Raw genomic sequence first — 25,449 nt, 5'->3', positions numbered from 1 at the left:
AATTCCGAGAAATTATAAAATTAAATATGATAAGCGTAATTTTTTCATCGACTTTTTCGGACTTAAACATAGCTGGCGAGGAGTCGGCGTAGATACTACATATTTCTAAAGTTAATACTGTACTGCGTAAGATGATTCCGAGCTTAGGAGGGCACATTAAGACGTTGGTCCCGGCTATTAGTAGTAAAAACAGTCCACCAACCCGCAGTGGAGCAGTGTGGTGATGTATGCTCCATACAGTTACAACTTACCAGTTGATTGAGGAGAGGCCTGTGGCCAGCAGTGGGACATATATAGGATGTTTATGTTATACATTGAGGTTCACGCGGTTATTATAATAATTAAATAATGACTGGTTCTTACCGCATTGAAATATCGGGATTTTCATATCCCTGATTATAGTTTTATGTGTTTTAATTATATTTATGTTACGTTATGTTACTGTTCTGATAATTACAAATTACTGCGTCGAAACATCGCTACGTAGACCGGACCATTGTACTTATTAATTCGCCGCTCATTCACGCGTAACCTGCCACAGTTTACCTTAAATTATATTAGTTCTGCTTTTTATATACAATTTTTGTCATCCGAATCGTAAAATTTGTCATGCCCACAATTTAGAGTTTTTGCATAGTTTGTATCTATGTAGATAGTAAGTACTTGCAATGGGAATCCCAAAATCATTTATCGTTTTATTACTCATTTTCTAAAATTTCTTACATACAAATTCTCGGATATTTTTTAAATGTCTTTACTCCTTTTTATACACACACACACCTTATATTAAAACCGAAATCATCCCTCCCGTCCGACATCGCACCAAAGACTCCACTTTCTTACTTTTTAAAAACTCACTACGTCCCATTCATTATCCGTCCTCCTTTCATACCATAAACAATCAAATTCCCATTCATTATCCTTACATAGCATTCTTACTTTCCTACATACATACATAACCTCACGTCTATTTCCCACCGGGGTAAGCAGAGACAATGGAATTCCATTTGTTTTCTCTTGCTTCTTCCACATTAATCAATCGCTTCATACACTCGCTTAAGTTCGTTCAAAATCTAGAAAAAGGTACAAAATGGGTCATATCTCCTAAACCGTAAATAATTGCTGAACATACATGGGGGTGTTTCTGGTAGCTAATGAGCCCCTCTATCTAATTTTTCATTTTGAACGTAAACTTCTGGGCCACCCTGTATATATTGTAATTAGTTATGTGCCGTGCCTGAGAATGTTGTTATTGTAAAAACTCTTCAATAGTCACAGGCTGTTTTCTTGTTCTGAACCTTTATAGGTTCACTTTGTTGTCCGTTCGTCTGTCTGTTTACTTATTTTTGGTTTACCTCTGACGGTCATCACTTGGTTGAACAAATGGGGATGAGTATACGCTCTCTCTAAACCTTCTGGTTAGAGCCCTCCTGTCCGCTCCTGTTATCACTCACTACCTCGTTACTAAATTTAATTCATTCAGAAGATAACAAAGGACAAAGAAAACTTAACGAAAACTATCTTAGTTTAACTTTAAACGATATTTTTCAAGAATAGGTGAAGTTTTTCTCCATAGAGTTTGCTTTTGCAGTGGTAGTAAAATGCAATGCGCACTCAACAACAGACGTTCGGGGCATTAGGGCCCGTATGATAGGTAATTTAATACGTCGTAAGGAAACAATCTGAGCAAATTGCTCGGCTCGTTAGCAAGCTGCGGTGTTATATTCAAATTAAGTATATCCAACTATTACACGTAGAATATTCGATGATTTAAGACGATTTGTCGTTCGAGTGAGCCCCTACAACTCTCAGCTATTGTCGGCAGTTGCGACGTAATACTGTAAACGGATAAGTCTAAATTACGGGTAACTATAATAATGGCCCTGATTCCGGTAGACACCTCCTAATTTAATTTTAAGTTATATCCGTCATTTTCTTACTCGCCGAAAAGGAAAGGAACGGATAATCGTCGCGTCGGGCATAAAATTTATGGAACACACGTCAATTTTAAGCAAGAATTTTAACACGTTCTCTGTGCATGAACCACATATGACGCAATGAATTTGAAACTCATACGCGCATGTCCCATATGTGGGGCACATTTTTTCATGCCATAGTGTGTCTATGTACATAAAATCCAATGTGTTTATCGAAAAATAACATTGCACGTGAGGGGTTGATATCTAATTTTCAGTTACACAGTGAACGTGTTAGAACCCTCCTAAATTCATATTGGCCAATGAGCCGACAGAATAAAGTTGACAGCAGACATCAAACGGGTCGCATACCCGCGAGATGCCTATTTTATTCGCCCGGGTTATGTATTCATTTTAAAATGTATGATATCACGTGGTATCCATGATTTGTGATCGATTAATGGCAATAGGCTCGCCCTCTATTTCATGGGACTAAAATATAGCTGGCGAGGATTGGTTTATGTACGATAAGCTGCAAAAGTCCTGTCAGTTTCTTGCAAGGTCCATTTATTGAGGACGTCCACCACCGCCACATGACTCTTACGACCAATATTTTGTATTTTATTATTATTTTTCTGTTTCTTTTACGTTTTTGTTTATAATTGTGATTTTGTGTAATATTTTTTTTTCCCCTACTGTGTTTGTATTGTTAGTGTGGTGTCCTCTAATAATAAATACTTTCTTTCTTTCTTCTTTCTTTCAAAGTAATAAATTAACTGGTTACACTTAAGACCTCCTGGTTACATGTCGTTTCTGTAATAGACCAAAAACACATACAAAAACATAAATTTTATCATTATGACAACTAATGGTTCATAATTTCACCACTGTTTATAAATAATTCGCTGGGCTCAGTGACTGAACTGTTGCTCTTTGATTGTAGGTACTATACACTTTATGAGAAGACTGACTTTTTTATTATCAATCTAGAAGGGAATTATTGGATCTGCCAAGTTCATTGTATAATATTTAAATTATCAACAGACTTCGGTACAGCGATTCTCAACACAGCAATGCCGAAAATCGCACGCTTGTTGACAAACCGAGACGTGTTGACATTACCATGGGAAATACAATTTCCCTCGCGGACGTGACGTCATATATCGCCGCCATTATTGAAAACAGCGTAAGCGCATTTTTGAAAAATCACATTCTGGTATGATATTCTTCAACGAAACATCGATTTCTTTCAATTAATTTCAATACGGGTGGAAATTTAAACCACATTTTTTCCTAGAATGAAACTAGCTTGTTAATTATGAGGTATTTATTTGTTTTGGCGCTTCGACATCAGTTTTTTTTACATAATAATAAAATATTCTTACGAAAAAATCCGGTACCTTATGCCTGTCAATTCTGGACACTCACATCTCTGACTAAATAGGCAGGAGCTGAAGTTTAAAAATTAACTATATTACTTAAAAACATAAAATATCCGTGAGCCGTGGTAGCCCAGTTGGTAGAACGCTTGCTTCTCACTTGGAGGTCGCAGGTTCGAATCCAGCACAGGCCTAAACCAATGATTGTGGATTTGTTTTCGAATTCATGTTTAGATCATAAATTATTATCACGCGCTCAGCGGTGAAGAAAAACATCGTGAAGAAACCCACATTCCGAAATGCATTTTCGGAGGCATGTGACCTAACCTGTATTGGGCTGGTTTTCCCTTCGCGGGTTGGAAGGTCAGACAGACAGTAGCTTCTATAAATAAAAAACCGGACCTGTGAAATCTTTGCGTTAGGTAAGCGGACTCTGTAAAAACAGGATAATGCTAGGCAGATGATGATTAAAAGGCTTAAAAACATAAAATAAAGATAACTCTCTTGAAAAAAACCAAAAAAAAATAAACAAAACAAAAATCACATCCTACTTAATGTGTTTTTTTTAAAAAAGGCGCTTTGAATGAAGGTTTTCCTTATAAGACCGTGATAAGCTGATTCGCATACTAAACGTACCAGTATAGTAAACCAAATTGCCAATCAGTTGATACTCGTAACATATTGGATTTTTTAATTAATTATCAGAATGTTAACTTAATCTCTGGCGCGCGATAAGTACGAATTAGATAAATGAAATTAATAAAAGTCAAATAAAATTAATATTATTAATAAAAATGAAATTACACGAAATAAAATAAAATAAAATACAATAAAATACAATAAAATACAATAAAATACATTGGTGCCCATTCGGGTGCATTCGGGTGCATTCGGGAATTAGTGCGGGGCGGAGAGTTACCGTTCTGTACAGTCATGAGCAATATAATGTACCCACTTTAGGACTCTGTCGCACTAACATATTTGACATTTAGTGAGACTTACAGTTCAATTTGTCAAAAGAGTTAATGTGACATGGTACCAAAGTGTATACATAATGCTCGTGACCGTACGCAGTTATCATCATCATCTCCCTAACATTATTCCGTTTTTCACAGGGTCCGCTTACCTAACCTGAAGATTTGACAGGTCCGGTTTTTTACAGAAGCGACTGCCTGTCTGGCTTGTGCTAGATTCGAACCTGCGACCTCAAAGTGAGAGGCAAGCTTTCTACTAACTGGGCTACCACGGCTCACCGTACCGTTCTATACGCAGTATTATTTTTAATTTTATCGTTATAGGAAGTGCATGTCGGTTATTTGCCGTAAAAATCTCCTTCACCAACCAGCAGTGGAGAAGCGTGGTGGAGCATACTCCATGCCCCCTCCGGTTGATTGAGGGGAGGCCTGTGCCCAGTAGTGGGGTATATAGGCTTCTTATGCTACCGGGTGAGAGCCTTCAGCGCTCCCCATTTGTCCGGCGAAGTAGTTAATGCCATCTGCGGCAAATCTACAATAAGTCACATAAAAACCTGTTTATGTTTAGGTATGTATGTATAGTCAGTTTAAGCAGGAAACATAAAATACCTATTACCAGGTGTCACTTCTGTGTCATAACTCTGATTTGTAGGTCTAAGATGCGCAACGTGATAAAATTTTGTCACAGTAATTTTATCGATTCTGACGATATCATTATATCGTTTTTTTCGTGCTTATATGTGAACCCAAATGAGTCATGTTGTTCTATCAAAATACGAACAAAATGACGTGGTTTGCATGTTAGGGAAAAAAAAGAACTTATCGATTTCGACAAAATGTATTGAACCGATCGATAATTTTGTCACGTTTTGCACATGTTAGCCCACCCCTCGCTTTTTCCAAGTTCCTTCATCGCAGCTGTCAAAATATAATGCAGAAACGTGTTCTATCTGCGGACACAAGAAACACCCGTGAATTTGCATATTTATGCACAATATTGTGCATTTTTATGAAATTGCAAAATATGAGTTTATATTGCGGCGACACTAAAGCTAGCATCTGTCAAATATTAAAAATAACAAACGTGTCTCCCGCTTTGGGAATGTCCCCGACGATATAAAGGCGCAAATGTTGCCAAATACAAAAATATTTTTCTTACAAAATGGCTACCTACATCGGTTTCTCGACTTGATAAATGTTTATTTTGACTGTAATTTTATGGACTGTGAAATGCATGGTTATGGAAAATGACGAACTTATAGATTTCGACAAAATTTATCGACTCTCTCAATCGATAATATTATCACATTGCGCATGGTAACTCTGCTGGGCATTGACTGTGACACGCATGCAGGGGAAAATGACAAACTTATCGATTTCGACAAAGAATTATCGATAGAATCGATAATTTTATCACGTCGCGCATGTTAGCCGTTTTGCTGTCTGAGAAAAGCGACTTTAAGTGGTACAAGTGGCGGTAAGTGCTGAAGTAGGGAAAACGCGGCTTAAATGTAATGAAATTAATCAAATATTCGTCAGCATTTAAATGTATCCACAGCTGCAAGATTCGAAGCTCGTTAATTAGCATAAATGATAAAACGCAGCCGTTTACAGGGATTTCCATTTTACAGCAAAATGGTAAAATCGATAACAACCTTAATTGAAAGGTTTTTTTTAAACTGCCTATATACGTCCCACTGCTGGGCACAGGGTTCCCCTCAATCAACCGGAGGGGGTATGGAGCATACTCCACCACGCTGCTCCACTGCAGGTTGGTGGAGGTTTTTTTTACGGCTAATAGCCGGGACCAACGGCTTAACGTGCCCTCCGAAGCACGGAATCATCTTACTTTTTCGGACAATCAGGTGATTCAAGCCTGAAAAGTCCTTACCAAACAAAGGACAGTCTCACAAAGTGATTTTGACAATGTCCCCATCGGGAATCGAACCCGGACCTCCAGATTGTGAGCCTAACGCTCTAACCACTAGACCACGGAGGCTGTTTATTTTACAAATTTATCGGATCCATTGCAATGCATTTTATTTGCTAATTAGTAAACCTTACCTTAAATCCCAACCAAATTATCACAAATGACTAACCTTGTTTTCGCGGAAATAGCTAAGTAAATATACTAAGTATTTATCATACTTTATCCATCCAAATTCAACGAAACGAGTCATAAATTCATCACAATAATAAAATTATAATTACCTAGGTGACAGATAAGACTGATTAGAAGACTGTTAAACACGTACGTAGCAAGTAATGACGGAGTTTCCAGGCTACGTTCACAAAAAAACAATATAGATGGCGTTGTACAGTTTTCACGCGATAATTACCTATTTTCTCATTACTCTGGCACATAATACTTCCAAAATACAATGTTATGTCAAAAGCTTACATAAAATGATTGGTGCTTGATATTTGGATCACCTCCACCAACCCGCATTGGAGCAGCGTCGTGGAGTATGCTCCATACCCCCTCCGGTTGATTGAGGGTGGCCTGTGCCCAGCAGTGGGACGTATATAGGCTGTTTATGTTTTTGGATCACATTATTATATAGAATCGTATTGCTACCTAAATTGATTCTCTTTATTTTGATCGTATTATGATGATGGAAGATTTAATTGTGCCTGGGTGTAATAAAAAGGGTCATAATTTATACCCAAAATCAAAAATAAAACATATATGTCTGTTATCCATGAAATTAGAAGGTTAAACGAAGGAAAATCTGTACAGCGCCATCTATATTGTTTTTGACGAACGTAGCCTGGAAAGTCTCTCATAAAGTATACGAAAATTCCACTTGATACCAACGCAGAATAATAGTCTAAATCATCCCTCAAAGTTTTCGATACGGTGTCACTAAACACCCTTCAAAATTCAAAAATTCAAAAATATTTATTTTTCAAAATTGGCTTACAAAGTTAGCGCTTTTTGAACGTCAAACATAATTAAATTACATATTATGTAACTAGCTGTAAAACTACTACCACATCGGAATCTGTAACGCTGAGGGAAAGACGTGGCCAGAAAACCTCCCAGCACAGGGCCCTAGTCCTACTGTTTCATGTTTTCCTTTCTTTTCTTTTAATCCAGTTTGTATTACATAATTTATAGACTTAAATACAATGGTATTCCAATTACAGTCGGTGGAAGGAAAGTGAAACATAAAGAGTTTATGTGACTTTATCACAGAAACAGTGTTTTATGAGCTCCCTGACAGAAGCAGGCCTGTCCACCCTGTATAAATGATAATTTAGAAATTCTTCTAGGGTCTAATACTTAGCTTTTTTTAATTAGGATTCATTCACAGTTTCTTTATAAATAAATTACTTAGTTTTAGTTTCATCCTTCAAATCCTTAGGGAGCTAAATAAATGAATGATTTCTAAAAATAGAGCCGTCTTTAAATTATGATGCTTTTCCTAAGAAAGAACACGAAACTCGGAGACTTATTTCAGAACTATCAAAATAAATTAAGTACTTACTTGACTAAGATTACCTACGTCTAGCTAATCTAAGTCCTAGAATGAATTACATCGAACTGAGCCATAGGTCTACTTAGCGAAGATTAGCTGACAACAATACAAGTACGTACAAATAGCGTGCCGCGTGTAATCTCTGCACTCGACTCAATGATTTGATTGCCGTTGCGAGACAGTCAGTCTGCCCGCTTATCATGTTATCGTCGAGGGGTGCAGGCACAGGAAACGCTCCATTCAGCCTCCGAGGAAAACACCAGTCGACGGCGAACGGCCGCGCGTGTCGCATGTCCGTTGCTCGCGGAAATTAAAAAGAAAAACGCGCGCGCGCGGGAAAACTGACAATAATTAAATAAAATAGAGATTATATTTTAGATTATCTAATCTAGCTTTAAAAGCGACAATAAGTAAAGTAATTTATTGAATGTTACCTGTTTAAATATTTAGATTGAATCTGTTTAGCTTAGCTATTAGTCAATTTTGGCGGAAAATATAAGATTTTCTGTCGTATTTATACGAAAAATTAGTCTACGACAATAACGGACGAGAATTTATTTACAAAAAAAATAAGTAAAATATAAAATATTATATTTGGATTCTCAGATATTTACCTTTAAATTAAAAAATAGTAAAAATGGGCGAACCAAAAAATATGGAAGTTTGCGGAAGTGTAATGGATGGGGTCGCTGAAAAAGGAGGTGTATTAGAATCTCCTTCGAAGAAATCTCACGTGGAATATCGCCAGTACCCGATACGTTGGGCAGTCTTGTTTATATTCGTACTCTATTCGGCTTCGAATTCGTTGCAATGGATTCAGTACAGCATCATCCAGGATGCCGTGGTCAAGTACTACGGAGTGACCAGCATCATGGTCTATTGGACGTCGATGGTCTACATGATTACCTATATACCTCTCATCTTCCCTGCAAGCTGGCTTCTGGATAAAACGGTATGTAGATAGTAATAGGTTTTTTCTTAATACTCGTAAGTGTAGTAGGTACCTACCTACATAGTACGAAAAGGTGTTTTACGAAAAGGTGTTGATGTTTACCTGCTTACCAAAACCAACATACCTACCAGCAGTTTTAGGCGGATGAGACGTTCGTTATGTAAAAATTGACGATTCAAAGTGTAACTAGTTACCTACTTAATAAAGATATTTTTTGAATTTGAATATGAATTACCTACAAGAAAAGTTTAATTTTGTGTAAATTTTAGCGATTTTAGCATCAAAATCTGAGGTCTTTATAATTATATATTTTTTTATTTCATACTTTTATAACGAAATATAGACAACTAATAAAATTATCCTGCATAATGAATCCACTTCAGGTAGTTTAAAAGGCAGATTAACTGGTAACTATACCAACTACATAAATACTTAACGACTTACTTGTTAGAAAATTAAATGTCATTAAAGCGGCGTAACATTTTTCATACAACAAATAAGTAGTAAATAATTTTTGCACTAACTTGTGGACAAAATAAAATTTAAACAACGTAATATTGCATCACTCCTGGGGAGGTAGAAATATGTGTATACCCACCCAATCCTCGCCACGTCGCGCGAAAAAAAATCAGAAATAGATTAAAATATTATGGTCTTTAATCGCTTATAAGACCTATCAAATCTTCAAGTTAGGTGAGCGGACCCAGTGAAAACGTAATAACGCTAGGGAGTTGATCTTTTGGTCTTTGTTCGCGAACTAGGTAAACAACAGTTAGGTAAAGGTTGTTATATAACTGATCGGATTGTACCTATTGTCAATGACAATGGTGAACCCATCTAGGTGAACCTGCATCATGTAATTTTCTACTTAAGCGAGTTCTATGCTCGAGCGCATTGTAACTTGTTTGTTTGTTGTATAGTATTTATTGTTTTAAAATACAAAGGACTTCATTAACTTACAACTTCACTAGCTGTCACCCGCGGATCCGTTCGAGTGAAACTCTCTCTCTCTCTCTCTCTCTTTATTTAAGAGCTGCGCTCTTGTCGGTGGAGTGATCGCCATTCCTCTCTTCTTCCCGCCAAATCCTTCACTTGATACGACACGACCTGCACCTTCTCTTTTATTTGTTTCATAAATATTCTCCAAGGTCTACCCCTTCCTCTCTTTCCTTCTATAATGTTTGTTATAAATGAATCGTGTCGTATCAGGTGGCCAATCATATTTCCTCTCCGGTTATCTATAATCTTCATTATGGTTCTCTTTTCTTCAACTCTTTCCAGCGAATGAAACTATATTATTGAAATTAAAGAAGTTTTATACAAACTTTGCTATACTTTTAACCACCTTAGGGTGAGCACACTAAGACGGAATTTTGCAAATTTTGCAAAATTCAACCTACGTCCTAAAAGGAGTCCTTTTAGATGAGACTCCTAGCACTTCTAGTATCTGAGATTTCGTGATGAGTGAGCCAGTCAGTCAGTGAATGACCTTACCTTATACATTTTCAATCAAATGAGGATGTGCGATCAAAGACGTTTTAAAACAAAACTCAGTGGTCATAAAACGCTTTTTGTTCGATTTTTAAACGTTACGATAAGAAAAATATTAGGAATTTTATTTTTATGACTAATAAAACAAAGAAAAGGAAAAATAAATAAGTATCTATATTTTTATGTAAGATCTAGAAGGACATTGACCAAATTGAAGATGTCCTTAGAAAAGGTTACGTGCAATCTACTCTGAACCGGCGTTCGTGAAACGATTGATGAATGTGGAGGAAGCAAGAGAAGTGTGTCAGGATCGAAGCAAATAGAATTCCATAGTCTCTGCTTACTCCGGTGGGAAATAGGCGTGAGTTTATGTATGGATATATATTTTTATTTTGTTATACCTATCACGAATAGAACCCGGATCTCCAGATCGTGAGCCCAGCGCTCTAACCACTCATGACCAAAGTACTAGTAACCACATACGTACCTTTAAAGCAGGTATTTTTCCTTGTCAATGTAATTTATTTCAACGTTCTTCCTCGTTATGTCTAGTAGTGGGCACAGATCACAGATAAGTGGATATTAGTTTTGCTGATCTATCGATAGTCCCACAATCGATACTGACTGATTATCGATAATATTGAAACTATGGATACTTTTGATAGTGTTACTTTTTTACGTAACAGTTTATTTGTGAAACTTGGACACTGACTTGCAAAAGCGGTATATATAAAGCGAAAGTTGATGGTAGGGCTGGCAGAGGAAGACCGAGAAGGACTTACGATGACCAAATTGGAGATGTCCTTAGAAAAGGTTCAATACGATCTACTCTGAACCGGCGTGCGTGTATGAAGCGATTGATGAATGTGGAGGAAGCAAGAGAAGTGTGTCAGGATCGAAGCAAATGGAATTCTATAGTCTCTGTTTACCCCGGTGGGAAATAGGCGTGAGTTTATGTATGGATATATATTTTTATTTTGTTATACCTATCAGGAATAGAACCCGGATCTCCAGATCGTGAGCCCAGCGCTCTAACCACTCACGACCAAAGTACTAGTAACCACATACGTACCTTTAAAGCAGGTATTTTTCCTTGTCAATGTAATTCAATGTTCTTCCTCGTTATGTCTAGTAGTGGGCACAGATCACAGATAAGTGGATATTAGTTTTGCTGATCTATCGATAGTCCCACGATCGATACTGACTGACTATCGATAATATTGAAACTATGGATACTTTTGATAGTGTTACTTTTTTACGTAACAGTTTATTTGTGAAACTTGGACACTGACACAATAATGGAAACGGAACGGAACAATCATCTCCCCAGCTTTATCCCGTTTTTCACAGGGTCCAATTACCTAACCTGAAGATTTAACAGGTCTGGTTTTCTACAAAAGCGACTGCCAGTCTAACCTTCCAACCTGCGAAGGGAAAAGCCTAATACAGATTAGGTCACATACCTCTGAAAATGCATTTCTCGGGAATCAAGACTCAAACATAACACATGAATGCAGTACAATTTGGGCGGCCTTATTGCTCTAGAGCAATTCGAATGAATAAATGGAATGTCGGTTTCGATGTCTAATCCGACCGGATTATATTTGAAATAATTAATCGACCCTATTGAGCCGATAGTGATAAGCGTTGAATTTGGGAAATCATCGAGTTGGTATCGGGGTCCTGCAGTGTTTGTTGTCGCGCGCTGTTCAGCCGCATCTATATGGGTAATCAGATCGCCAGAATATGTTTCTAAATGGTTTTTAGCTCAATAACTATAAAGTTATCTGTGTTATTACTAAGAGATGAATCATGGGAAAATACCAAACAGTCTTAAACATAACACGTCATTATATAGGATAAAGTAATTCAAAACAGTTTTATTTATCCGTAGTGTAACTTTAACTTGTGAACAATATTGATAAACATAAGAGGTAACACTCCATACTGAATGTCAAGTTTATAACAACGTATCCTTCCTTACAAGTGTTATTGCTTCACAGACTTTGTACCTACAGCATCACGCCTGTATCCCTAAAGGGGTAGAGCTGGAAAACACGTGGAGAAAAAAATATTCAAACAAATTCAACTCATAAATTGGAATTCAGTGGTTTTGTCTGAGCGGATGAAAATCACGTGTTCTCCTAATAGGGATTTAATCTAATAAAACATACTGTTCTGATCCTGCCAAGATCAAAATAATAAGTATAGATAGGTTATAGTATAGGTAATAGTATAGATAGGTAATGGTGTCGTGATGGATAGGACATCATCTGTCGGTTTTTACCTACTACACGCCCGGGAATAAAAACAGCTGAAGCAGTTCTACCTCATTTAAACTACTTTATAAAGTCACACCCTGGACACTTCATATAAAATCTCGTTCATACCGTGTGCTACCTTACACCGAGTGAGCGAGCTCGACAGATAGACCGCGTGCGCCTAAAGTAGAGAATGCAATCCCGACTCGAGATCGTAAATTCGAGATCCCGCGGGATTGGAATATTCAGGATCTGATCTCGTCTAGTTAATAAAAAATGTAAAGTTAGGATGGCTAAAAACGATGAAAACGAGAGATTTTATATGTTAGTGAAGTTAATTAAAAGGAAATATTTTTTGAAAGAAAACGTCAGGTCAGAGCACCCAATTTCGTCAATCTCAAATGGGATCTCGTCATAATGCTTCAGGATTGATCCCGAAAAATAAGACGACGACTCCCTAGCCTAAAATATGGGGAGGGAAGTTGGAAGGAAGAAGGAATAAGTATATGGGTGCGGGGCGGAGAATGCCCGTTCTAGGCTATCTACATGTACGTAGTAGGTATTATTACTTATTCTATGACCCAAGTGTGGCCTTAGGCTGACAATCAGTACTATCTATCTTTGAGCGAGTATGAGAAGTGGCTTCGGAGTTTGGATTGCCTACTGATAACCTATGGCTGTACCCATACCTTGCTAGATATTGCCGAATTTATGAACGTAATTAGGACTTAGTTATGTTACTTTTCTATTGTATCGACGAATTGTCTTTGGTGTATACGGAGAATCATAGAAGGAAAGCCACAAGGAAAGCGAGGAAGGCGAAGACCAAGAAGAGCTTACATAGAACAGATTAAAGAGAAGGCGAACGTTGTCTTATAAGGAAGTGAAAGAATTGGCCTTTGATAGACAAGAATGGAGAATACTACACCGACAAGAGCGTGGCTCTTAAATTAATGATGATGATATATGGAGAATACGCACTACTCCAGCACGCCATACAGAATGGTGAAGGTATAGGTAGTGAAGAAAAAAAAATTAATATTATAAATGTGTTTTATTCACTATCTTATTCCGGTGACTGCAAACTGAAGGTCGTTGTAAGATCAAGAGTTATTGAAACAAGCAGTTGAGGTTGATGGAAGGAGAATTGACGTCGAAGTAAATGTGTGACGTCACCAGCCCAGGGTTGCTTGCCAAATCGTACAAGCACTTCGGACCTCTGGGGACGATGGCCTGTGAACATAAAAACAATATTACATACTTGTAAAAATTCATTAACGTACCTACTAGCTTGACAAGAATGTAGTGTACCTTGACAGCTAGCTTGGGCGGTCTCTCGAAGACGTCGAAGCTCTGCTCGGGCATCTGGCCGTAGGTGACCAGTCCGACTGCTACCAGCTTGCCTCCGTGGAACAGCGGGAACCACGGCAGCATCGTCTCCGCCGAGCACTCCAGGCTCTTTGTCATGTTGTAGTAGTAGTGACGACCTGCAAGAAGAATTAGACATTATTGGAACGATTCGACAAGTGAAGGAAAACAATTGTTTACAAATAAATTTGAAGGTTGCAGATACTTGGGATGGTCATCTGTTCGCATCGGAAAAGTTATCTTGTCCAATGGCTGTCACTTCACTTACCCATGCCAGGAATGCAAGCCTGTTTGGTGAAGGGGGTGCTCTTGATGTCTTCGAAGGTCTTGGAGATCTTCATAAGCTTGCCGTTAAAGCCCGACACCCAGACGCCGTCCAGCTGCAAGATGCTGTTGCTGCCGCGAGCTGCGTAACGATCCTCTTTGCTCAGAGCCATGAATTCTGAAATACAAGGTTTGTGAGTTACAGGTTACACATTGAATGCGTCACGTAGTACTAATGGTCTATGATGACCAATTTGCAGTTTGCGCGCATTAAAATATTGGAATCGTCCCCCTGTGTTCGAACATTTATGTACGAAAGGGTGTCTACATTGCGACCGGGGGATTCTCTTAAAATGCATAAATGTTTTTGTCATAATTTTAATTATCATAATCCTTTTTGCATAACGTTTTTTAGCATAATAGTACTTTCCCATAATAATATCTAGGAATACTGGTTTGTTCGGTATAACTTATTTTTGGACTAATATTTTTAGGTATAAAATTAGGTATCCATAATTATTTGTAAAAATAATAGTGTTTGGTCATATTTTTTACAAGGCATAACAGTAGGTAAGGGTGCGGCGGGGGTGGCCCTTGGGCCACCCCTACGCCGCCAGCATGTTTATCTTACACACGAAAAGTATACTGAATGATGACCAACAGCATGAAATAGTGTCAAAAAATATAAAAAGTCACAATCATGAACCAAATGCAGCCAAGGAAAAAGTAAGTTTCGAAAATGTTCAAAGTTGTGCCAAAAATTTTCTTATTCGGAGTAAAGTTTTTATGCTTATAATAATTATGCTTATATATCATTATTGTCATTAATTATTATGCTTATAGTAGTTATGAGTTTCAAAATTATGCTAAAAAAGTTATGACAAATTAATACTATGCGTAACTAATAATAGGACAAGTAACAGTATGCCATGGTAAATTATTACATACAATTTTATGAGTAAAAATAGAGAACCTGCGACCGGCGACCTAATGCTTGTGCTTCATCAGCATGTCCTTATAAGTACATATATGTTTATTTAGTTTATTTACCTTCTGATACGAAGTAGATCTGAGTAGCGTAGTAAACTTTGCCGTCATCTGAGGGAGTCCACTTCGTGAAACCTTGCACTTCCCAGTCGTAAATGCTGTTGGTGTACTCGTCAGTAGGGAACTATCAAAATAACATTGTGAAATATTAATTTTATTTCATCATTTCATCACTTAATTACTCTCCATCAGGGTGTTTGACTCAATATAAATTATACAATGCTTATATAGAAATAGAAGCATGTCAAAGATAATCAAAAATCAATGATATTTTACTTTTCGAATTATTTTCGAATTTTATTTATGAATATTAAGTAACAATGAGTACGACGTTTGACCGCTTTTATTGATGACGTCACAGGACAATATTTTCATACAAACTCCAAAGAAAATGTGTGAAATGCTGGGCTCTCGACCTGGAGATCCTGAGTTCGATTCCCGGTGGGGACATATCACAAAAATTGCTTTGTGATCCCTAGTTTAGTCCGAAAGTAAGATGATCTGTACTTCGGAAGCCACGTTAAGCCGTTGGTCCCGGTTACTACATACTGGTGTAAGTAAGTAGTCGTTACATGAGTCATGTCAGGGGCATTTGGCGGCTCAATAGTAGCCCTGACACCAGGGTTGATGAGGTTGGTACTCCACCTCACAACCCGCACGATAGAAGGAGAAGAGTGGTTAAGGTTAAGTTTAGGAAGCAAGTAATTGTATAGGCAAGTATAGCACAGCTGTTACTCACAGCTGTCTGGTAGCCGGCGATGTAGCCCGTGTCGTCATAGAGCACGCAGGACTTCCTGGACTCGTGGCAGTACAGGATGAGCGACGGCAGCAGGCTGTTCTCTGGGCGCGGGGTCTCCTTCCACTTGAAGGTCTGACCGGCTTCAGTCACCGTCAGAGGCATATTGATGAAGCGCTTCTCAAACGGCGTCCCGAAACGCACTAGATGAACGATATTACAATATAGCGCATAATTAGGTGGAAATCGTTACATGAGCCATGTAACGCCTTTGGCGGCGCAATAATAACCCTGACACCAGGGTTGCTGAGGTTGGTAATCCACCTCACAGCCCACACGATAGGAGAAGATTATGTAGTACAGTATCCTAGGTTTAAGATTAATTATGAAATTCTGATTACTAAACAAAAAACAGATATAAACTGATTATATTCATTTTCTTTATTCTATTTAACTTATTTATGAATTTTAATCAAGAAAGACGTGATAATAAGTCCGATTTTTATCACGTTTTCTATGACGTCACAATGTGCTCTTTCATACAAATTCTATAGTAATTTAGTATTCGAACGTTTAGTAAAAAGTAACTGATTTGAATAGTAGAACATGGATAGATATAGTGTGTATAATAATTATACTATACTTAGTGAAGTTGGAGTTTCGTGCCTCTATTGGTTAACAGCATTGAGTTGGGAGCCTTGTAGAATAAGTAACATTATTTATTAAATAGTACGACTGAACAATAACTCCAGAAGAAATACTAGGTACTGAGAAGTGCTTGATTAATTTAGTCAATCCGAATTTGGAAAATATCAACGTGAAGCCTCTTACCTTTCAGACTCGCCGATGCTGAAAAGTTGAAAAAAAATATTAATGAAACAGTTCTATTTAGGTAATATATTTATTAGCTGACTGAGAAAGCGGTAGCCGTGGTAGCCTAGTTGGTAGAACGCTCGACTCTCAATTTGAGGTCGCAGGAGCGAATCCCAGCATAGGCCTAGACAAATGATTTTCGAATTTGTTTTCGAATTCATGTTTGGATCATAATTATCACGAAAAAAATCAGATCTATCAAATCATCAGGTTAGGTAAGCGGACTCTATGAAAAACGGGATAACGCTAGGGAGATGATTATAGTGATTGAGAAAGGGGTTGTCGGATCTTTTGTTTTATTTTTTGATGTGACTTATTGTAGATTTGCCACAAATGGCATTAACTACTTGGCCGGGCAAGTGAGTAGCGCTGAGAGCTCTCACCCGGACATTAGTTACTCGTAGTGCATAAAGTGGGAGAGTTAGATATTGAAAGCTCACCATATGTGCCGGCGACGGTGGCCAGGAGGATCAACAGTGCTTGCTTCATGGTGCTTGATGTCACTCTTTGCCTTTGCTCTGTTTCCCACCATCTTTTATATGAATCTAATAAGCCTCGGCTGTTAGCACAAGTGCCATGACGTTTCCTCATTAATTAAAAATATTATGTATATTGTATTAAAATTTATTAATTTATGTCAAGACTTCGTTTTATGTAAAAATGTTTAAATAATATCAGATATTTGCAGGTCAACACGCCATATTTACCTATTTATCATAGAATAGGAAAAGCTTAAGGAGTTAATGGCTTTGATTGCAATGTTGCAATTTCACATTTGCGCATATAAAAGTAAGTGCGCAATGCAAACAAATAACATAACATAACATAAACAGCTTATATACGTCCCACTGCTGGGCACAGGCCTCCCCTCAATCAACCGGAATGCAAACAAATGTCAAATCTAATTTTATGTTAAGTTATACCTGTCATTTTCTTAACCTCTGAAAAGGAAATGGACGGGTAATTGACAGGCATAAAATTTATGGTTCACACGTCAATTTTAGGCAGAAAATTAAAAAGCCCTTCCAAAATTTTCTACTGGACAATAACCCGACAGAATTAAGTTGACAGCACACGTCAAACGGGTTGCATATGCGCGAGATGCGTATTTTATTTGCCCGGGTCATTTATTTATTTTAAAATTGCCAGTTGTCAATCATCCGTCACTTTCCTTTTTGGCGGATAAGAAAATGACGGGTATAACTTAAAATAAAGTTAGGTTATGTCTGCAGGAATCGGGGCCAATGTTATGTGTTAGCTTAGACTAGTTACTGCAGAATCTGGACATCATCATTATCAGTAAATTTTAGATGCATGGAATAAAAAATAATATTATAAGAAATAAAACAGAAATGAAGAATTATTTTTTCTTATTTATTCTTCTCTTCTATCGTGTGGGTTGTGAGGTGGATTACCAACCTCATCAATCTTGGTGGCCGGGTTATTATTGAGCCGCCAAAGGCCCCTGACATGGTTCATGTAACAACTACTCACTTACATCAATAAGTAGTAACCGGGCTCAACGGCTTAAGTGATCAGGTGATCAACCTGTAATGTCCTAACCAAACTAGGGATCACAATGTGATTTTTGTTATATTGCCCCACCGGGATTCGAATCCGGGACCTAAAGTTCGTGAGCTCAACGCTCTAACCTCCGGGCCACCGAGGCCGTCGTCGTTTTTCTAGTCATGAGTCATGGCATGAAAAAATAAAAAGTTATAAATGTGGATAATAACTATGTACTTACTTAAATTACGCTAAACAACAAAACCCAATACGTTAAACGTTGAAACGCTGACAACCTGTATTGGGCTGGTTTTCCCTTCGCGGGTTGGGAGGTCGGACAGGCAGTCGCTTCTGTAAAAAGCCCTACCTGTCAAATTTTCAGGTTAGGTAAGCGGGCCCTGTGAAAAACGGGATAATGCTAGGGGGATTAAATATACACATTATGTGACAATCAAGATCTTCTTAAAAAACCATAGTCAGAAATCCACTTAGTATCATCATCCATCACATCCAATGTATCAACTTCCCCTTTCCCGTTAATTAACGACGCAAATAAATCCTTTTCCGATAGTCCCGGCTTTTAGCAAATGAAAGTGTTCAAAAATATTCCCGGGATTGGGAATTTCCGCGAATATGCAACGATATTGTGTTTTATGCCGGCACGTTTCATAACGTTTTATTTTTTAAAATATTTTGTTGAGAATTTTTAATTTACGCTGCGGAAAGTTGTAGTGCAAAAAATATTCGACGTATTTATAGCTTTGTTTTATATTCTTTGCTTAAAGGTACTTGCACCGTATAAGGACCACCTTTATTAGAATCTTTGAAATAATTAATATAGTTTTATGAAGAATCTAACCATGCTAAATATTTGTTCAAATTACGTGCAGTTTTGAAATTGGGAAGTGTGAGTTTTCGCTCATGGTTCATATTAGGAACCGGCCCATATACGGTGCAAGTACCTTACCTATCGTTTTATGTACCATCTCAAAAAAAGGTCCTCTAAACTCTGGTTCTGTGGTACACTGGCTTGCTTCTCAACCAGGCGCCGGCTCGATCCCCGGTACAGGATTTGCACCAATGAGTTATTAATTTATCTTAAGTTCAGTTTTCACTAACAACGTCGGCTCGACTTATTATTGTTGGTATTATAGACGGCGATACAGCTCACCTGCCACGTTGGTCTAACAGAAAGCTCGGTGAGGGTGGCTTCACAGTTCATCTTGTGATGGATGTACCTCTGACTTCCCCAATTGTATTGTGAGGTTGTGTTGAAATATCAGTTTCTTATTTTATTTTTTTATTTTATTGCATTCCATATCCTCGTCGGAGAATCATTTAGAAACACCAGAAAAAAACAAATAGAAGTTCGCTGTTTGTCTGACCTTTTAAGAATTGCGGGCACATATTTTTGTTTTTAAACTACTTATTTAATATCATTGTATATATTATATTGCATGTATAACATATACATAAACTGCCTATATACGTCCCACTGCTGGGCACAGGCCTCCTCTCAATCAACCGGAGAGGGTATGGAGCATACTCCACCACGCTGCTCCAATGCGGGTTGGTGGAGGTGTTTTTACGGCTAATAGCCGGGACCAACGGCTTAACGTGCCGTCCGAAGCACAGAATCAACTTACTTTTTCGGACAATCAGGTGATTCAAGCCTGAAAAGTCCTTACTAAACACACACTTCTTATTTTGCAGCAAGGTTAGAAAATCTATTTTCCAATAACACATTTTTCATGCACGTGCCGTATGAACGACTTTGTTGTCATTGTTGTAGATAAAAAAGTATGATTTCTTTGTAAATCCATAAGTAAGTTTGTTCAGGATGTTTTTCTTATCAATAGATATGAAAAACTTTACAACAAACGAGTATACTCGAATACAAAGATACATTTGTAGTTACAAGTCGAAATAATACAGGGTGTTAGAGATCCGGAACGAAAATTTTGGGGAAGATTCAAACCATGATTCCGAGCTTATATTATGAAATAAAACTTCCTGTCGGAAAATTTGCTGAACATTTTAGTGTATTTTAAATTATTTTCAGTCCCATATCGAGCCTATCTGTCTATCTATCGTGTGGATTGTAAGGTGAATTACCAACCCCATCAACCCCGGTGTCAGAGTTATTATTGAGCCGCCAAAGGTCCCTGACATGGCTCATGTAACGACTACTTACTTACATCAGTAAGTAGTAACCGGGACTAAAAGCTTAACGTTTTGGACAATCAGGTGATCAGCCTGTAACGTCCTCACCAAACTAGGGTTCACAAAGTAATTTTTGTGATATGTCCCCTCCGGGATTCAACCTAACTCCACGAACTGTTCAATCGTTGTCCAGCTAGCAGTATGTGAACACGTCATCGGTTTAACAAAACAAGCTGGATTCGCATTATTTGCAGCTACGATACCTTTAATACTATGACAAGTATCTCTCTCTCTCTTTATTTAAGAGCTGCGCTCCTGCCGGTGGAGTAATCGCCAACAAGACAACCATGCCAAGACATGACAAGTAAAAAAACAATCAAGACAAGACAAGTAAAAAGGAAAAAGAAAAGAATGGGCTAAATCAGGGGAATCAACCCTGCAATGATATTCAAGTAGACGTTCTAGGGTTGATTAATTCTTTCAAATATTTTTTCCTCTCAGACGACGCCCTGAGCCGAGGTTCGCGCCCAACTGGGCACCCTCAGGCCTGTTGTCTTAAACGTTGTACCGGGTGAGAGCCTTCAGCGCTCCCCATTTGTCCGGCCAAGTAGTTAATGCCATCTGCGGCAAATCTACAATAAGTCACGTCAAAAAAAAAACTATGTTTTTTTTTTACGGTGTCACTAACATCCTGTACAGGCTGATTCAGCTCATTATTCTGAGTTTAATATCAAGTTGAATTATCTATCGCAAATGTATAGAATTGAAAATAATTTATAAAAATACAAAAATGTCATGTCAACTCAGAATCATCAATCAAGTTTTCGTTACGATGTTACTAACATCCTGTATATTGGAAGACAAACATTTACGTATTTAATAAGTAATTGTTGCCTTTTTAAGTCGTTTGTAAACATAAAAGAGTTAGATAGCAGATAATACATAAAGTACCTACATGTCTGGGTAAACATTGTAGTTTGGTCAATCGATTAATGGCTGACCACAATTATCATGTATTGTGTATAAAAAGCATGGTTTCTAGTAAAACAGCAATAAATAACACTTATCATCACTTCCCTAGTTTTGTGTTCACGGGCTCCGGTTACGTAACCTGAAGATTTGACAGGTCCGGTTTTTGACGGTAAGAATTTCCCTTCCAACCCTCGAAGGGAAAACTAGCCCAATACAATTTTTTTTTTTATAAAGATCGTCTAGGGCCCTTGCCGAGGTTTTTCTTGCAGCTTCTTTTCCCCGGCTATACAGGTTGTGAGAAGCTGCAGTAGTTTTAGGCGGATGAGACGTTCGTTATGTAAAAATTGACTATTCAAAGTGTAATCTATGTTACCTACTGAATAAAGATATTTTTGAATTTGAATTTGACAGGTTAGGTTACATACCTCCTAAACGCATTTCTAGGGAATGTTTATATTCCTCACGATGTTTTCAATGAAAACAAAAACATCATTCAAACAATAATCGAAAACAAATTTGCAAATCATTGATTTAGACCGCTGCTGGGATTCAAACCTGGTACCTCACAGTATTCTTGCAACTGGTAAAATGCGGTTTAAATAATACTGAACATTCTAAAACATTATAATAATATCAAGAAACTGCACTGCTGAGCATTCCTAGTTTCTGTGAGTTTCACGTCTTCATATTTCTTACTTGTATAGAACTTCTCTTATTTATGGAGTCACTCTACTTGTTTTTCCAACTTGCTGTAGTAATTGATATAAGAATGTTTGTTTTTCTACGATGCTTTTTATAGTGTAACCAACTTTTTGCTATTGACTTTATAATGCGGATAAAAACTGCGTATTTCAACCATCAGGGGAGTTAAAAAGGCCACATCTAAGAAAGCAATGTTGCAATGTGACAATTTGAATTGTTTTGATTGAAAACAAATGTCAAATAGCAATATTGCTTTCTTAGATGAATTGTCTCGACGTAGCCATTTTAACCCCCCAGGTGTCGCTACTGTTGAGTGTTCTTAAATTTTGACAGTTCCCCATACTATTTGAGTAAAAAACATATATTGTTTTGGTTATATTTTTAAAGTGTAATCATTTGCGCAGCGTTTATCTGCAAAATCGTTGTTTTAGATTAGAGCTTAAAATTGACGTGTGCTCCATAAATTTTATGCCTGTCGATTACCCGTACCTTTCCTTTTCGGCGGGTAAGAAAATGACAGATATAACTTAAAATAATATTAGATGGTGTTTACAGGAATTAGCACCATTGTCTATTTTGAGGTTTTGTTAACGATAATCACATTCGAATGAGATTTTTCAGAAAAGCGTTTACTCCATGTTAATTACTTTTTGCCGAATATTTTGCTTTCTTTCCACTTCTTTCTCGTTTGTATCTATTTTGGTAATTAGTGTTACTACTTAGTGATGTAAGACGTAGTCGTTATATGAGTCATGTCAGGGGCCTTTAGCGGCTCAATATTACCCTGACACCAGGGTTGATCAGGTTGGTAATTCAACTCACAACCCACACGATAGAAGAAGATTAGTGTTAATCCTCACTGCGAATTTTAAGTCACGAATCCAACTATTCAGATGCAAATAAGCATTAAACGTATTAACATTCAGTTTTCTGAATGGACTATTAACAAAAGCATAGGTATGCTAACAATATCGCTCGTTCAACCATTCATTCGATTCAGTCTAGGTATGATTAGGTCATACATACATACATAAATAGCCTATATATGTGTCCCACTGCTGGGCACAGGCCTCCCCTCAATCAACCGGGGGGGGGGGGGGGGGGGGGGGGTATGGAGCATACTCCATCACGCTGCTCCAATGCGGGTTGGTGGAGGTAATTTTACGGCTAATAGCTGGGACCAACGGCTTAACGTACCCTCCAAAGCACGGAATCATCTTACTGTTTCGGACAATCAGGTAAGCCTGAAAAGTCCTTACCAAACAAAGGACAGTCTCACAAAGTGATTTCGACAATGTCCCCATCAGGAATCGAACCCGTACCTCCAGATCGTGAGCCTAACGCTCTAACCACTAGACCACGGAGGCTGTTATGATTAGTTCAGTTCGTTATTTAAAACCAGCTTAATATAAGTAGATATAGGTACGTGATGGGACTTAACAACAACATAGCATCACGGTTACATCCCCGAAGGGGTAGGCAGAGGCATATAAGTACACCCTACTATGTTTAAGTCCTATATAATAGGGTGCGAGCCCTTTTATTTATTTATTTAAAAGGTACACACGACAGGTGATAATAATACATAACATAAACAGCCTATATACTTCCGACTGCTGGGCCCAGGCCTCCCCTCAATCAAGCGGAGGGGGTATGGACCATACCACGATAAATCAAGACATGAAAAAATAAAAGCTTACAAATGTAAGTAATAACTAGATTGAAACCCAAAACGTGTATACACGACATAGTTAGTAAATACATAAAATCACGCCTATTTTATGCGGTAAGCAGGCTATAGAATTCCATTTGCGTCAATCCTGACGTACTTCTCTTTCTTCCTCCACACTCATCAATCGTTTCATACACGCACGCCCCGGTTCAGAGTAGATCGTACTGAACCTTTTCTAAGGACATCTCCAATTTGGTCAATGTAAGTCCTTCTAGGTCTTCCTCTGCCAGCCCTACCACCAACTTTTGCTTTATATATATACTGCTTTCGTAATCCTATTATCCTTCATCCACTCTGTGTCCAAACTAACTAAACAGTTCCTTCTCAATCTTAGTCACTATATCGTCTTTTACACCACATCTCTCTCCTATCACACTATTACTAAATACTATAATGTTTAGCAAATATTACGTTTACGTTAAGTTAATTTTATTTTGAGGTTACAAAGTTACGATTATCAGTTTAATTATTATTATTTATTTATTTAGGTAAGGTTAACGTCGTGTCTTATAGGGAAGTCAAGGAATTGGCCTTTGATAGACTGGAATGGAAAATGCTACACCGATAAGAGCGTGGCTCTTAAATTGATAATGATGAGGTACACATACAGCAATACATGACTTTTACAGACTGCATTATAAAAAGAAAAATTTGGTATATATGCTTGCCAATTATTGCGTACACAGCATTTACCGTAAATAATATTATATTATACATATTACAGAATAAGTTCTCTTTAAAGAAAATAAGTACATTATATAAAAAATATCCTGCGTGGATCATATATCAGTTTCACGGTTTTGTTACATAAGTTCTATATTTACGAACTTGGTTATCAATAGGTATACCCACATACGTCAACGGAATCATAAATCATAGGACAAAATAACCTATTCTGTCGTATCCCCATATAATTGCATATTTTATTGGTCATAAATCATATTAATATTACGTTCTATTAACCAACCAAATCGTGTCGTCACATACCTGATGGATGTTGATATATCACCGATATTGCCATGACGTCTTACTGGCTTTATTCCTTATTTTTTCAGACAATCTGTGTAATATAATATTATGTTTGTTACATTTTCTGCTGGAGGTCTTTTTATTGATTGTAGCAAATGGCATTAACTAATTGGGCGGACAAATGGGGAGCGTTATAATAGGTACACAAAACTTGTTGAAAAATATTAAGTACAGCATTCAGTACTCTTGTCTATCTAGGCCAAATCTTTGACTTTTGTATAATGTTGACACGGTGTTGTTGATGTTGTGTTTCTTTAATTTGTTCTTTGTAAGCTCTTCTTGCACTTCCCCTTCCTCTACACATTGACAAGAGCATAGCTATTAAGCTAATGAACGATTTAAATGCGACAGAAGGCCTCCGAACGGTTTCCGTGGTCCAGTGGGGACATTTACCATAATCATTATGTGAACCTTAGTTTGGTTAAGACATTACAGGCTGGTCGAGAAGAAGCACGTTAAGCCGTTGGTACCGCCCCATTAGCCATGTCTGCTGCCTTTGGCGGCTCAATAATAACCCTGACACCAGGGTTGATGGAGTTAGTCTTCGACCTCACAACCCACACGACAAGAACAAGATTAGGTACCTCTAATTGCACTGCATT

General features: G+C 37.7%; 1 protein-coding gene across 5 annotated transcripts in view; it reads left to right on the top strand.

Annotated features, from left to right (window-relative positions):
- The window catches only part of LOC126373762 (uncharacterized MFS-type transporter C09D4.1), a 104,460-nt gene that overhangs the window by 27,129 nt on the left and 51,882 nt on the right, over window positions 1-25,449 (top strand). Inside the window, exon 1 of one of the 5 annotated variants that reach the window (XM_050020072.1) lies at window positions 8,005-8,703. The exons of the other annotated variants lie outside the window; for them this stretch is intronic. Within the exon in view, the coding sequence (XP_049876029.1) occupies window positions 8,389-8,703 (315 nt within the window). The 5' untranslated portion in view covers window positions 8,005-8,388. Of the gene's footprint in view, window positions 1-8,004; window positions 8,704-25,449 lie in introns of those variants that run through there. 5 annotated transcript variants of the gene reach the window in all.

Source organism: Pectinophora gossypiella, chromosome 2 (assembly GCF_024362695.1).
Source record: "Pectinophora gossypiella chromosome 2, ilPecGoss1.1, whole genome shotgun sequence".
Classification (NCBI taxonomy): domain Eukaryota; kingdom Metazoa; phylum Arthropoda; class Insecta; order Lepidoptera; family Gelechiidae; genus Pectinophora; species Pectinophora gossypiella.
The sequence above is the reverse complement of the archived record's forward strand: the minus strand, read 5'-3'. Positions and strand labels throughout refer to the sequence as shown.